Source organism: Hemibagrus wyckioides, linkage group LG20, assembly GCF_019097595.1.
Source record: "Hemibagrus wyckioides isolate EC202008001 linkage group LG20, SWU_Hwy_1.0, whole genome shotgun sequence".
NCBI lineage: Eukaryota > Metazoa > Chordata > Actinopteri > Siluriformes > Bagridae > Hemibagrus > Hemibagrus wyckioides.
Window position 1 is genome coordinate 5,566,560 of NC_080729.1, and position 16,640 is coordinate 5,583,199.

Here is a 16,640-nt window from a genome sequence, read left to right on the forward strand (position 1 = left end):
AATCGGAGAGTGTCACAATAACGGTCCACACCTCCCTGTCGGCCCCCTTTTTTTAATGCCTAGCTGACAAATTACTTGTTGTAGTGCAATGCCTCAATCTCGCTCGCCTACAGTGTGTCACGGGCTTCAAATGAACATCTTGCCTTTGACTCTGGCAGATGAAGATCTTTTTCCTTTAAACTCATGTGGCTTTTCAATGCATGTTTTCTTCTAGCCAGTGCACCTTTAATTCTAATTCTAGTTGGTCGGCAAGACAGAATCCAGTCTTTTGCAGTCAAAAATACTTGGAGTAAATAAAGAGTTAAAGGATGCGACAATGATGTCAGTGCTGCAAAATGTCCGTAAAATGACCAGAAGGTATTTATAGGAAAAAGGCAAAACAGGGTGGAACAAGAACTGTATGTGTACCAGTCATGGATTAATCAGACAAGCTGTAAATAATACAGCAATTTAAGCCAAGGTCTAAGTTGCAGTGTAATGTAAGTATATAACAGCAAGAGAGAGAAATCACGTCTGCACAGTAACAGTAGAGCATCAGCGGACACGGATATGCAGACATACCACCCACACACACACACACACACACACTGAAATGAATTACATGCACTCTCAGTTTCTCTAGAAGACCTGCAGAGCAGAAACTGAGATATTCATTCCACCATTACACAACCGCAACCAAATATCTGAATTAACACCACATACTCACAGAGCATAAGGGATCAAGGTGTCACGATGAGTTTCTATAAACTAGAGTTGACATTTTCAGCTAAATCGGAGGACCCCCCCCTTCATCCAACCCCCCAACACACACAAATACACAGATCAGCCATAACATTATGACTACTGACTGGTGACGTGAATAATGCTGATGATCTCCTCATCATGGCACCTGTTGGTCGGTGGGATATATTAGGCAGCAAGTCAACATTTTGTCCTCAAAGTTGATGTGTTAGAGGCAGGAAAAATGGATTTTAACGAAGGGCCAAATTGTGATGGCTAGACCACTGGATCAGAGCATCTCCAAAACTGCAGCTGTTGTGGAGGTGTTCCCGGTCTGCAGTGGTCAGTATCTATCAAAAGTGGTCTAAGGAAGGAACAGTGGTGAACCGGCGACAGGGTCATGGACGGCCAAGGCTCATTGATTAACATGGGGAGTAAAGGCTGGCCCGTGTGATCCGATCCAACAGACGAGCTACTGTTGCTCAAATTGCTGAAGAAGAAGTTAATGCTGGTTCTGATAGAACGGTGTCAGAATACACAGTGCAGGACGGGTCAGGGCTGTTTTGGGAGCATAAAACACAATATTAGGCAGGTGATCATAATGTTATGCCTGGTCAGTGTATATTCCTCGACTTGTTCAGCTGTTAGATTGACTGCTTTTTAATAATTTCTTATACCAAAGACATATGTGCTTATTTTCCTTATGCTCATTTGCAGTGGATTGAATTATATCAGGAAATCAGGAAGTATCTCATTTTCATGAGGTGTAAATGTACCAACCAAAGCAACAGATGATTTTATGTTTTATTTAAATGCGAGTTTTCCTAGCCTTAGCATAAAATGTGTTCATTAATACGCTAACAGTGATGTTAATGATAGTAAATGGATATTCATTGAACTGTTGATCCTGACATAACAATTCTAACTCAAATGTGAGATGTATTTCTCTTTTTCAGATCAGGTCTGGGTGTAATAAGGAAGATTAACGACTAACTTAGGGGTTTTTTTTGGAGGGGGGTCCCTCCTCCTGTTGTTGTTGTTGATGGTCCATTCACAGTCAGCTGGACTGACTCTGACCTGATGACACTTTTGTTGAACTGACATTCAGTCTGCGTGGCACCAAAGCCACGTCTCAGACACTTTTGTCTCTTCTGTCTCTTCCCTATATTTCATTTCAGCACTGGTTTCTTAACGCCAGGTACAACTCGATTGTATGAGTCCTGATCTGGACCAGTTTGGAAGCCGGAAACCAGCATCTGGTGTAAAGTGACTGATGAATCTAGAGTCTAATCTAATAAAGAAAACATAGTAAGCTGATTTGCGTGATTTAACTGTAAGCCATCTCTCTATATGATTAACAGATTAGAAAACATAGTGTATATAAACATTATTTATCATGCTTAGCTATACAACGCAGGCAGATCTATGTATATGTCCGTATTTTGGTTCATTATAGGAAAGAACTAGAATCTACGATATACTGTATATAGTGCTGTGCTCTCTGCTGCCACCTGTAGGTCACAAGAGCATCTCAGGGAGTTTTTCCTGGCCTCAGGCTTGCTCATTAGAGATAAATACAAATAAATCAGCCATAACATTATGAGCGCTGACGGGTGAAGTGAATAACACTGATGATCTCCTCATCATGGCACCTGTTAGTGGGTGGGATATATTAGACAACAAGTGAACATTTTGTCCTCAAAGTTGATGTGTTAGAAGCAGGAAAAATGGATAAGTGTAAGGAGTTTGACGAAGGGCCAAATTGTGAAGGCTAGACCACTGGATCAGAGCATCTCCAAAACTGCAGCTCTTGTGGGGTTAAACACCTTCAGGAATCTACTGGAGTCCATGTCACGATGGGTTCAGGGCTGTTTGGGCAGCAAAAGGGGGACCAACACGATATTAGGCAGGTGGTTCATAATGTTATGGCTGATCGGTGTAAGAACTTTTTGTTCTATATATTTCTCATCAGAGACGTTCCCCATTGTTAAAAGCACTTTACAAATAAAACTGAATGGAAATGAATGTCAGACATTTATAGCTATTAACAGCACAAGCAATACACAATTGGTAGTATTGGTAGATTTTGGGATCAACCCCTACCTTTCAATCACGGTATTTCGGTGCTGATGAGATTTTTTTTTTAGCTCTAACATGCCCCCTAGTGGACAGAATGGGTTTTAGCCATTTCGCATAAAGGTGATGTAAACAGTGCAAACCCAGGCAAAGATGTAGAGCTGAACAGAACCACTTTCAGGTCCCTAAAAATCTAAATATTAGCTTGAATTAGAGAAACTAATGTTATCGGTTGTGTAGCATTAAACACTGCATTATGGCAATATTGACATGACGGTGCTCTATTTCTAGAAATAACTGAAGTAAGGGAAAGTTTATGCCTTGGGTTTTATTTCCACCACTGATGTTCAAGTTTGGGAAATGATACACGTCGAATTAAAACACACACACACACACAGGATTCATTAGTCAGGGTTTTTATTTGTTATGGTGAAGCATTCATCACCACACTACACACAACTTCAAGAAGTCCTTTGCCAGAACACTCAAATTAATATTTCAATATCATTAGATTATTATAAGATTATTGTATTAGGGGAAAAAAATAAAACGTTCCACTTTTACTTGATCAGAACAAACCGTGAATTTCTCAGAAACATGCCCGTAGCTTCCGATACGACAGGGAATCCTGCACATCATCAGTCGTGTGTTTCCTGGTACAGCTTGCACTAATTATCTATCCTTTCAGAAGGTGTGTTGAAGCACAAAAGGAAAACAAACCCCCTGAACTGCCACATCCTTTTTGGATCACTGCTTTTTTTCCTCTCTTCACCCTGAGTGTTTATCGTGTTATCTAATCAGTCATCATGTCTGCCCCTTCTCCTCCGGTGGCATCGTTGAGATTCAGGTCCTCCATCATCTCTGCCAGGGAGATCCTCGGTATGCCTTCGTCATCTGTGTCGCTCTCCACGGGAATCTTGGAGGCGTCTGAAAGTGCAGAGGGATGTGATGAGCACGCGTTAACCGTACGGATTAAGCGTACCGTTCTCATGTAGCATCGCATTCTCACCTTTGAAGATGTTGACGTTCTTACGCAGGGATTCGTCTTCCTCAAGATCCTCCAAGAAGTCCTGGTATTGCCTGCAAAATGGTTCAGCATTTAGTGCGGTTCATGTACCAGCCAATAAACAACATTTAGCAGGCTTCACTTATTTTGATTGTAGTTCTCAGACGTTTATTTATTTATTTTTTGCACTGGAGTTTAAAACATTTAATGATTTTCTGTCCACAAATTCCCTCACATCTCATCCTCAGTGACGTCAGTCACGTCATGACTATTTTATGAAATCAATTATTTAAAAAACTAAGGACGCTTTCACATCTATTAGTCTGTTTGACGAGTGGGAATCTGAGTGAAACCGACGCGTTTGGAATGGCCAGGATCTTGGTTTTTCATGCTGCACGTAATAAAACAAGCCAAAAGAGAATGAACTCAAACGGAAAAAAAAGTAAACAAACATTTAACAATTGCTTGTTAAAGGTCTAATCACTTTCCAGACTAACACCAGTGTTCTCTCAGATGGTCTCGGACCCTATCCTGTAGCACCGGGGTGTCCCGTCTTATGGAATACGCTAGCTTAGTGGTTAAGGTGTTGGACCGCTGATCGGAAGGTTGCGAGTTTGAATCCCAGGTCCACTGAGCTGCCCCTGCCGGACCCCTGAGCAAGGCTTAATAGTGTATAATGAGAAAATGCTTTCTGGATCAGATTGGTGTGGGTGCAGGATCTCATTAAAAGGAGACGTCACACCCGAGTCTTCTGAAAGCCAGCCTATTAATAAGGTGGCATCAGGTGTAGCTTCTGCTTCTTTGGTTTGGGCAGTCAGGGCCAGCAAGGCCTTCTCTGCTGGCCTAAACAGCAGTGATCTGAATCACGGACTTGCATTTTAATATATTTCCATGAATGTGTATTAAATTATTCCCAATAGTCTATTCTCTACATTTCATAGCTTTTCTCTTGGTTGTGCTGCTTCCAGTAGTGTATATTTATGATAAGAGTATTTATCCACATCAGTATTACATCATGTGTTGCCAGGGTGAAAGAAATCTGCATTAAGGCCTTTGTGCAGGCACCGGTAGCCTAAAATAAGTGGCAATGAAATTGTTCCATTAACCAATCAGATTTCGAGTTGGTGTCACTGGGGCCATCTAGCAGGCATACGATTACGTCAGCAATTTCCTGACCTTTGACTGGATAATTGGAGTAGTCAGAGGCAGTGAACCGCACAAACTAAATAAAATATATATATATATTTTAACTCACAATGGCTGACAGAGGAGAAGAAATCGATTTGGTCACAGACATCCTTATAAATGCATTTTCAAGGTGCACTGTAATAAAATGGACTATTCCATGTGAGGTGTGAAATACTGTAACCTAATTTTTGCTATTTAATGGTTGATTAGTATCTATTGCCGTGACGGAATAATGATGGTATAGAGGTGGATTAATTCAGGAAGGACACCAGTAAAGGTCTAGGTGTGAAATGCATGGCCCGCCACTGGGTTTGGGCCACGTGTACACTAATCCGGATAAATTTGAAAACAGCGTTTTCGTCTAAAAGCGCTTCGTCGTTTCTCAAAAGGTGGTCATCCACACTGAAACGTTTAAAAAAAGTCGTCTCAGTGTGGACTGAAGGCCAAAACGATTAGAAAAATATGCTTATTAGTGTGGAAATGGGCTTAAAAACCTGCAACGTCACCAGCACTTTAAGAATATGGCTGGACACAGAAACCGTAGCATCATAGTTTTTTTCTCAATCGCCTTAAAAAACAGCTTCCTGATTTGACAAGGGTGTGTGAAACTGTTCAGTGTGCACGTCAGGGGTGAAATTAGGTTTTGGGTGAGACTGTCTGGAACTGGTTTAAACATGTCACTGTTGCATGTCTTGTTAATGCACCAAACCATTTTTTTTTGTTATACCTTTCATCATCGGTGTCCATGCCTTCTCTGTCCCTGTTCAGCTCCTTCAGCTTCCAGTTCCTGCGCTTGATTCTCTTTGTCCTGTCGTAGCTCTTCTTAATCAGAACCTGAATTAAACAAACACGGACATTAGTCCTTCGACACAAAAGCACAGCATTTTCTCAAATCTCTCCAACTAGGGTTTCATCAGATTTGTATTTCTCTCTTCTCTTTGTTGTTATTTGTACATATTCCATCACGAGAAGAGAAGCTGTTTCATATGAAAAGTCCCTAGGTAGTGGAGCTCATCAACAGGGGGCAGTATAGCTTCAACTTATGAAGATCTCCTCACCATTTTTCCCCTCCTGAGACCATTATAAGGAATTGAACCAATTCTTACCACATCAGGCACATGGTGAGGATTCATCTTGTTTAGAAACTCGTCGTTGAGGTTCGAGTTGGCAAAGTCGTAGCTGGAAGGCAAGAAAAAGCAAACAAATATGTAGATATGTTCTATAATAGACAAAGGGAAAAAACATGCATTTGAAGAAGGAGCACTGCGGAACTGATCTGATTAGGCGCATGTTCATTTCATGGTGTAGTTATCCAACAAATAGCATGGCTTAAGATGAATTAGAGTGGAGACTGTGAGCCAGACCTTCTCGTCCAGCATCAGTGCCTGACCTCACAAATGCGCTTCTAGAGGAATGGTCAAAAAATTGCCATAAACAAACTCCCAAACCTTGTGGAAAGCCTTCCCAGAAGAGTTGAAGCTGTTATAGCTGCAAAGGGCGGGACAACTCCATATTACATTCATGTGCATGTAAAGGCAGATGTCCCAGTTTTGACCTGTCTCCACTCTAATTCATCCCAAAGGTGTTCTATCAGGTTGAGGTCAGGACTCTGTGCAGGCCAGTCAAATTCCTCCACACCAAACTCACTCATCCATGTCTTTATGGACCTTGCTTTGGTCACTGGTGCACAGTCATGTTGGAACAGGAAGGGGTCATCCCCAAACTGTTCCCACAAAGTTGGGAGAATGAAATTGTCCAAAATGTCTTAGTATGAAGCTGAAGCATTAAGAGTTCCTTTCACTGGAACTAAGGGGCGGAGCCCAACCCCTGAATTCAGGGATTTGGAGGGGTGTCCCAAAACTTTTGGCAATATAGCGTACATTATAACGCAATTTTGTCAATTTAATTCTTTGTCCTTTGCATTACAATGGCATTACTCACTCAAATTTCAGCACCTCAGTGCAGTTATAATCATTTATTCCGACTGTATCCTTATCCGTCCCTCACTCCTCAATGTTTTTGGATAAATGTGCTTAGCAAATGAATAATGTAAATGCCAAAATAGAACAGCTGACATCAGTACAAAACCCCCATCATTATTTTTCATAAATCTATCCACCCAAGCTACGATGCACATTTAGGTTATTGAAACCAGGATACGGAATTTATGCAATAAAAAGTTTCTCGGCTGTAGCCCTGATATAATTAGAAGCTTATCAGCATCCGGTTTAGCTCAGCTCAGCACTCCTCTTCCACTGAGCCACACATTGGTTTTATTTTATGAATGCTTGCTAATAAAAATGACATGAGATAAAAAGTGGTGTGCCGGAGCAGAATAAGGGCTGTGCAGGTTCTCTTTTAGCTGAGATTACACGTCGCTTTAAGCTCCATATATCTCTAAACACCTGATGTGTTCCAAATTGCTTAAAGAAAAATGACTGGAGAAGGTAACCAACCAATCACGGACACACAAGGTACACATATGATAAAGGTATGCTTTCTACAACATTAAATGGATAAAAATAGTATGATATTTCTTTAATAAATAAATAAAACATTGTAATCATACTGTTGGGATATAAAACACACTCTGGGATGTGCTGTGATTGGAAAAGAATCAACGCCGACATGGCCGAGCTCGAGTCCAGCCACCTCGTAGCTGATTATTTACCTATGACATCACAATAATCATCATCAATGTAGTTATTATTGTTTGCTATCGGCTCGTACCCCAGCACCAGGTCTCCGATGTTGAGCAGGTGACCCAGGTGTGTTCGGCAGTGATACTGCTGACTGGTGTTCATCTCGCTGGTCTTCTGAACCCAGACTTCAGCCAAGGTGTGCTGTTAAAAAAAAACACAAAAGTGTGTCGTTTATCACCTGTTTAAATGCAATATTGAACACCTTATTAAACCGCAGTGAAAAAATGGGACACTAAACATCCTGAAAAGAAAATGCAGAAGTAGAAAAGAACGAATATTACAATCCGTATTGATCTTTCTTCCTAGAAAAGCACAATGCCAGCCATGCCTGATGATTTGTCCAGTTTATTGATTTCGCGTTTCAGCACAAATTGTTTCTCTTTCTCACAATTTTTTTTAATCCATAACTTTATACTAATTATCAAATTTGATGTCTTACCCGGTTGGATCTCAGGCCAGCTCCGGCTCCTAATCGCTGGTCCCTGATCATGTCGATGTCCATGACGATAAACTCCTCCAGCTGGCGCGGGTTCAGGAGGCTGTTAAACGGGTGACGCCAGTACGTGTTTGCATCTATCTCTGCAACTGAAACACAATAGTACAAGGTGATAAGCATTATCAGACGTCCTGCAAAAAAAAACGTGACCACACATCTCAGATGACCTGCATGCTAGAAATACACGACACTGGTGATTACACTGGACTACTCAGGCAGATCAGGCATAACATTATGAGCAGTGAGAGGTGAAGTGAATAACGCTGATGATCTCATCATGGCACCTGTTAGTGGGTGGGATATATTAGGCAGCAAATGAACATTTTGTCCTCAAAGTTGATGTGTTAGAAGCAGGAAAAAAATGGACAAGCGTAAGGATTTGAGCGAGTTTGACGAAGGGCCAAATTGTGATGGCTAGACCACTGGATCAGAGCATCTCCAAAACTGCAGCTCTTGTGGAGGTGTTCCCGGTCTGCAGTGGTCAGTATCTATTAAAAGTTGTCCAAGGAAGGAACAGTGGTGAACCGGCAACAGGGTCATGGGTGGTCAAGGCTCACTGATGCACGTGGGGAGCGAAGGCTGGCCCGTGTGATCCGAACCAACAGACGAGCTACTGTTGCTCAAATTGCTGAAGAAGTTAATGCTGGTTCTGATAGAAAGGTGTCAGAATACACAGTGCATGACGGGTCAGGGCTGTTTTGGCAGCATTTATTTATTTATTTAATATAAATCAAAATATAAAAGGTGAAAGGCAAAAATCCAGTTAAGATTTTCTGTTTAATTACATGCCGTGTGGATTTAAGGGTGTTTAAGAGTCATACTTACGCTGCAGTGTGTTCGGGTCAATGAGGTGCACCGTGCTGGTCACCTGGATGCACACGCACACCTGACCGAGGTTTCCCATGCTCTGAGCCAGACGTGGAGACAGACACACCACATTGTCCTGAGAGAGAGAGAGAGAGAGAGAGAGCAAAACACACACACACAGCTTGTTGGTAATCATTTCCCAGAATGACAAAATAACCTCAGGAAGGAACCACCATGTGTATCCCATAATAATCATCAGCACATACACACACAATCTGCCGATACTCCATTCTGAACACATTGTTTTGTTTTTTTTAAACTCAAGTGTTATACGAATAACATCACATAAAAGCGCAAACACAAGAAGACTTTTCCTCGGCCAGTTTACAGACATATGGTCAGGCTTGTTTACTTCCTGCCATTTATGTTATGCAGTAAGCTTTACAGCACTGTAGTAATATCCTTAAACATTTATACGCAGTAATACCTCGCAGATCCGCGTCTCGCGATTTGCGGCTTCACTGATCCGCGAAATGTTCTTTGGAACATTGAAATGTTCTTTGCGAATTTTTCGCAGACCCGCAAAATCCTGCTAAAGTTTGCACGGCTAATTTTGTAGCAATTTTCATGCTTTTTAATGCAAAATTATTGAGAAAAGTTTAGTTGATTAGTTAAGTAATATAAATATAAAAATCAACAAAAGATCAATATAAATAGAAATATAAATGTTATTTTAATGATACTGAACGTCGCCGATATCACGTACGTACAGTACAGCCATTACGACACGCTATTGGCTGGAAAGGTTAGAAGTAGCCGATCACAGAGAATTGACAGTTTTACTTAGCTGCTGATTGGCTGGTAGCTATGATGCTTTGTATGCGCGATGTCGCGGTTCATCTCCCCGCCCATTGTGCTCAATTAAACATTACTTATTGCATCAGAAAGCCTTTATATTAATAATAATTAATTAATTGATAATATTTTTACAGGAAATGAATGTTCCCAGAGTGGTGAGAAAATAGTGCATTTAAATACCTTTAGCCTATAGAAATTATTGTGGAGTCACAAGCATAAGCATCCAAATGATGCTAAGGCCATGAGAGGCAAAAGACTAGTGCGTGTCCCACTCGATCATTATAATTCCCCTCTGATTTTCTTGTTTTTCTTTCCCTACAGAAGAGACCCTGGCTCAGATAAGGATGTGGTATGACACATTACCTTACAGATAGGCACGATCTCTACGGAGAAGGTGCTTTTGTAGTTGTAGGAGTTCGAGTGAACATCATGAGAGATCAGACGCTGCGAAGACTTCGATCTTTGGGACGGAGATTAAAAAAATAGATCAACAAAATATGTTTTCTACATGTGCAATGCAGCTGAAGTCATGAACCGAGCTTCGTACCTGCATGGAACCATACACTGCAAGAAATCCACCATCTTTTGAGCATGCTGCTTGGAGCTGTAGTAGAAATCAATGCCCTCTACGAATGATAAAGAGAGAGAGATGAAAAAGGGAATATATATCAAACTCTATAAGCTATAAATCACTACAGAATGTCCAACAATAAAAGCAGACACAGAGCATTCTCCAGTAAAGCAGGCCAGATGGAGGAGGATGTTTAATATGGCCACCACATGTCAAGCATTCAAAGCTCTGAATCCATTTTCACAGCCATGACCCGAGCTCCCGCTTAGGCTCGTGATCATTATAGTCTCGCAGATGAAATTTTTTGAAGCTCTTTCCAATGTGATAAAAATGCCATTGGAAACAAGAGCCTGACTTTTATTCGCTGCCTGGCACGATAGCGCTTCTGGCACAAACATCGACTGTGTCAGGAAACTATGGAAAAATGTGCTGGGAGAAGAAGCGGGAGGATGAACGAGAATGAAGAGCATCGTACCGTGGATTTCCTTGATACGAAGTGTGTTCTGGTGCACTCTGTGCTTCAGAATCAACTGCTCCAGGTAGTAGAAGGTCTTCTTGTGCACTGTCTGGGATCATAAATGTGAAAATAAATGTTTATACATTTCTGGAAAATGAGGTTTTTGGGCTGAATAAATAAACAAACAAACAAAAAAATATTACACTATACAATACTTAAACTGCTATGAGAAATTATATCTATTATATTTATATTTATTATATATATATATATATATATATATATATATATATATAAAAAGCAGGACAGAAGAAAAAGTAATAAATAAATAAATAAACAAAAATAGAAAAACAAATAATACATAACATTTAGTAATGTGTACAAACAAATATAACAATGTCTGTTAAAAAAATATATTAATGTACATATTTAAAAACTAGGAATATTATTTTATGCATTAAACGTATTATACTATAAATACAATTTTAATATAATATATTTTAATTAAATACTGCAAAGTTAAAATATAGAAACATTTTATGATTATATACACACACACACACTACTAGGAATATTAATTAGGTATTAAATGTATTATAATATAAATACAATTAAATGTATATTTATATATGTATTAAATATTGCACAATTAAAAAACAGTAAAGAAAACTTTTATAATTTTATACACACACATTATAGCATTTAATAAATAATAATTATGTTATTAATAAGAAACTAACAATAGATTCCCATCTGCTTTTATTTCCTTTTTTGTTCCAATTTATAATATATATATATATATATATATATATATATATAATTAAATATATATTTATTTATAATGATATTGCATAATCAAAATATAATAAGCAAATCATTTATTAAATTTCATATATGTTTGTTTATAATATTTTGATTAAATTTTTTTAAAATGATTATTTATAAATAAATTGTTAATTTAATTGTTATTTATAAGATATTAACAGTAGAATCACATTTGTTTTGATTTTCTTTTTTGTTCCAAATTAAACAGCGTATAGAAAAAGACACTAGCATTAATTCGGATGGCCAGGTTTTGTGCTCATACTGGAATCCAGCGAGTCTAACTGCAAAATCGAGCAAAAACCTGAGGTCATAATATTTACCCTGAGCAGAACATGAACAGAACACTACTCTCAAGCCCTTGACAAATAACGCGGTTCAGGAATGAATGTGTCGTGTGTTAACTCTGGCCTTCAGCTACTGAAGATCGCTGACAGACTGCCGAGTTAAAAAAAAGAAGGAACTCTTTACTCTAGTTCTCACTATTCAACGTGACAAATAATTGAAAATCTCCAAAGCGGTGGACTTTGGAGAAGCCGTCTGACCGCACACAGCTTCAGACGATGCTATAAACGCGTTCTCCGGACAGCCAGGGATTTTTTGTAATGACGCTGAGTAAGATAGGGCTTAGGAAACCGTTCCTATTTTCAGCATCATTTTGGAAAAGAAATCTTGTATACAGACAGGTTTAATACGACACTTAGTTCCGCTCCACGAATCTGATTGGTCGAGCATTTCCGATTCACAGTCTGCATCACTTTCTCTTGTCTGTGTTCGGGATGTAAAATTCTACTTTCTTACTTCGATACAGTTCCAACAGTAGTGTTACACATGACCACTGGAATATTAATATACGTACGCTCATCACATGAAGATAGAAAGAAAGCAGGGACACCAAATTGACCAGTACCCCTTTTAAAAAGAACGTACAAATCATTGTGTGCTATCTATCCAGCCAGCCAGCCAACCTATAATGTTGTTGTTGTTCTTTCGGCTGCTCTCTGTTTGCGGTCACCACAGCAGATCGTTTGGTCCGCATGTTTCGTTTTGGCACAAGGGTTTTTATGCCGGATGCCCTTCCTGAAGCAACCCTCCCATTTAATCTGGGCTAGGGACCAGCACCGAGAGTTAACTCTTCAGTGGCTGGGTTAGTGTCCTGCTCGGGAATCGAACCCGGGCCACGGCAATGAGAGTGCGGGATCCTGGTACTGGACCACCAGGAGACTAACCAACATGCTACAAAGTGAGTAAAAGAAATGACCGGTATCCTTTTCTAAAACTATTTGTAAAATGCTATAGTCGACGCTACTTTATAAGCCATAATCTTTTTCCGGTCAATATGTTTGTCCATTTTTCTTTATCATCCAAAAATGGAATCCCTAATAAATAGAGTTAGGAAAGTCAAACGTTCGCATTAATAAACACCAAACATTCTCTATTTTATCCTGACGCAAAGCATCTTTCAACTGGGCAAAGTGAGACGAGGGGAAAGGGGTGGAGGCGCTTCCAGGGTGTTGGCTAATATCAGACTGTTAAAAATATCTAATCATTTCAGATACATGGGCTTACCTTTGTGTTCTTATTCAAATCCCTAATCCAGTCTATTTTAAATTATTTACACTAATAATAACTCTCTCAGGTCTCTAATACAGGACCGTAAAAAAGCGAAGCCTCATCTGCGCTCGAACACGACTTTACCTTCTGTCTAACTTGCACGACGGCCTTCCAGTAATCCTTGGCTTCCACCCGATGGCAGTCGTCACACATCTGCGACTGAATGATGAAATCCACCACAAACACCTGCTGCAGGATGGCGCCATTCATTACCTACAAACAGAGATCAGATAATCACCGGACTTGCCAGGTTTTCGCGGTGAAAGCGTTTCCAGGTAGATACCGGGCCAGCCGAATCACCTCTTTCTGAATGGTGAGCTTCAACTTGATCCTTTTAGAATGCGGCTCCGTCCACACGAATCCCGCGTCGATGAGCCGCACCTGGGCGAGGCGAGACGAGAACCGGACATGCTTGTGATAATGGACATTTTGCTATCGATCGTTCATAGTTCTTTGCTAATAATCATCCTTAGACACACTTACCTTTGACATTGAGCTCTTTATTTTCTTCAGGCAGAGAGTGAGCAGCTCACGGGACTCTAAAGCACACTGAACCCACGTGCCTGGAGGCTGCAGGTATCTATTAGAACATGTATTGGAAAGTGTATAAATCATATGAATTGATTATAACGTGGAAATATTATTACAGGCTGAAACGGGTGAGGTGGACGCATCTACTCAATCCGACTGGTATATGCCAGGGTGGAGTTTTAAATCTTTATATGTGCCTTGCCTTTGGCCTAAATTTAAGATAAGGGATAAGATATTGAATGTGAATTGAGGGTACTGTCTGTATTAATATACATAATTACCTCAACATACTTTTAAGTTAAATTACTAGCTGGTGCATTTTAGCCAAGTTAATAAGGCTTCTGGCGCACACACTGGAGATTTTCGCCTTGCCCAGTGGACTTGATAAAGAACTAATTGATTGTCCATCCCTGTTCAGACAATAAAGTAATTATTTGTCAAGATGCACATTACTGTCAAAAACCCACAGCTTATTTAGTTAGAGGTCAGCTTTCTATAAATCAGTTAAGAATACTGAAATGAAAGGAGAGTCTTCTGTACCGTTCGCACTGTTTGCAGAAATGGACGGAGACCTGCTTCGGGATTCCGTCGGAGATGTCCACCCGCGTCCTCAGGCAGGACACGCACATGTTAGCTGGGTTCGGGGGAATGGGGATGCCACATGTGCAGCAGAGGCTGTGAACAGAAAGTAGGTTTAAGATCAAACATGAACTAACGGAAAACGTTCGTATTGGTGACTTTCTTCCACTGTAGCAGACCTTTCTCTAGTTTGGAAGAACATTTATCTGACAAGATTTCAGTCACAAAGCAGACCTCTAGCGTCATGTCCGTTAACACCGGACGTGGTCGGATACTGAAACTCAGCACCAGTGACAGAACAGAGTCCATAATTCAATGTAACTCTATAACACTATAAGACATAAATCTGTATACACAGATCAGCCATAACATTATGACCACTGACAGGTGACGTGAATAAGACTGATGATCTCCTCATCATGGCACCTGTTAGTGGGTGGGATATATTAGGCAGCAAGTCAAAATTTGTCCTCAAATTTGGTGTGTTAGAAGTAGGAAAAATAGACAAGAGTAAGGATTTGAGCGAGTTTGATGAAGGACCAAATTTTGATGGCTAGACCACTGGATCAGGGCATCTCCAAAACTGCAGCACATGTGGAGGTGTTCCCGGTCTGCATCTATCAAAAGTGGTCCAAAGAAGGCACGGTGGTGAACCGGCGACAGGGTCATGGGCTCATTGATACACGTGGCGAGCGAAGGCAGGCTTCAACAGACGAGCTACTGTTGCTCAGATTGCTAAAGAAGTTAATGCTGGTTCTGATAGAAAAGGTGTCCGAATACAGGTCAGGGCTGTTAGGCAGGTGGTCATAAAGTTATGCCTGGTTGGTGTAGATTTTAATAAAAGCACCCAAAATCATGAAACAAATGGCTTTTTTATGTGATATAATATACTTACATATTGCCTTGGCTGCTTGATGCTGGAGCTTGCATGTACTCCATAGCTGGAGAGAGACCACAGTTCATTATGTATACTACGATAACTGTCGATAATATATATATATATGATATCACTTGGGGTTATTAGTACTTATCACTTGTGTTATTAAGTGCTATAAACTGCCTTTCCCTAACCAGACTTGCTTAATAAGAAAATGACAAAAAAAACCACACAACTACTGTTGCTGTGTCAGTAAACATACTGACAAAGCTCTGTCACTGGAGACTCCTTCCATAAATGTTACATAAACGTCTACTGACAGAAAACTTGATCAAAAACCCATCAATAATTATATGTTTTTAAGAAAAATCCATTTATTTGAGCGTCTGCCATACAAGTTACTATAGTAACGAAATATATGAGAACGAGCGCATTAATATGAGCCTGTGATTTGCCTCGCAGCCGGAACTACTTGCCGTCGAAATTAATTAATCAATTAGTTAATTAATTAACACATTCAAACCAATCAGATTCGAGGATTTAAAATAAATACATACAACGATGGCAGATACACATTTGGACAGTTTTCTTCCAATTAGGAAAAGACGAACAGCTTCTGCTGCTTAAAAACTAAGTGTATTATTTGGAGTTAAACACTTTCTGGTACATTTCGCATGGAAATGTACTAAAATGTAATATTTCATTAACTATCAAAGCTTGAGGCTAACTGCTAATTATGCTCACTGCTAACTGTAACGCAGCTAGTTGTAGTTAGCTAACGTATTTAACTACGACACTATTACTTCGGCATTCCTGGCATAATAAAGATTAAAAAAAATAAAGATCTAGTTTCTTTATTCTTACCGAATGTTAATGTTTTATCCAAGTACACACTTTCAGCTCAGAGCCACGACATTACTGCACATGTTTCTCACTCAAGCGTGTCCAGCTGAAGATTTTCTTTTCCTAACCGTTTTGTGAAAAACTCCTCCCTCTTCTCTTTGATTGGCTGTAAGTGATAGAGAGCCTACTTTAAGATTGGGTATTAGTTCGCGTTCACGGTTTATTGTCCAAACAGCAGGCTGCTTTGTGAGACAAAATCAACAGCTAGCCAATCACGGTGCAGAAGGCGGGATTTGTCTAAAAGCGGGTGGGAAATGAAATACCGCTTTGGTGACGTAAGTACAGAGCGTCATGACCAGAGAACGAGTGTCCAAACCGCGCCTGACTATATTGATAATAATTAATAATTAATTAATAATTTGAGTTTTATTCCTATATGGTCTGGTTAATTTATAAAATCACTATTTATTTGAAGGTCTGAAGTGTACCTGCA

At 39.9% G+C, this 16,640-nt stretch overlaps 1 protein-coding gene across 1 annotated transcript; it reads right to left on the reverse strand.

The window, feature by feature from the left end:
* Window positions 1-3,196: 3,196 nt before the first annotated feature.
* nmd3 (NMD3 ribosome export adaptor) lies at window positions 3,197-16,280 on the reverse strand. Its single transcript, XM_058419058.1, has 16 exons — window positions 16,169-16,280; window positions 15,323-15,368; window positions 14,389-14,523; window positions 13,801-13,897; window positions 13,618-13,698; window positions 13,402-13,530; window positions 10,900-10,990; window positions 10,401-10,479; window positions 10,217-10,313; window positions 9,014-9,131; window positions 8,132-8,277; window positions 7,721-7,833; window positions 6,097-6,169; window positions 5,718-5,824; window positions 3,806-3,876; window positions 3,197-3,723 (listed from the first exon to the last, which is right to left on the reverse strand). Exons 2-16 carry the CDS (start codon window positions 15,364-15,366, stop codon window positions 3,590-3,592), a joined length of 1,515 nt encoding a protein of 504 aa, XP_058275041.1. The 5' UTR covers window positions 15,367-15,368; window positions 16,169-16,280; the 3' UTR covers window positions 3,197-3,589.
* Between the last annotated feature and the right edge of the window lie 360 nt (window positions 16,281-16,640).

Bases quoted from the DNA above. Each gene is read 5' to 3' on its own strand.
- nmd3 (XM_058419058.1), bottom strand. From the start codon at position 15,366: ATGGAGTACATGCAAGCTCCAGCATCAAGCAGCCAAGGCAATAT. The intron at 13,699-13,800 runs GTAAGTGTGTCT...CGCCTCGCCCAG, and splicing joins TAAAGAGCTCAATGTCAAAG to GTGCGGCTCATCGACGCGGG. The intron at 6,170-7,720 runs GTACGAGCCGAT...CTTGCCTTCCAG, and splicing joins ATCGGAGACCTGGTGCTGGG to CTACGACTTTGCCAACTCGA.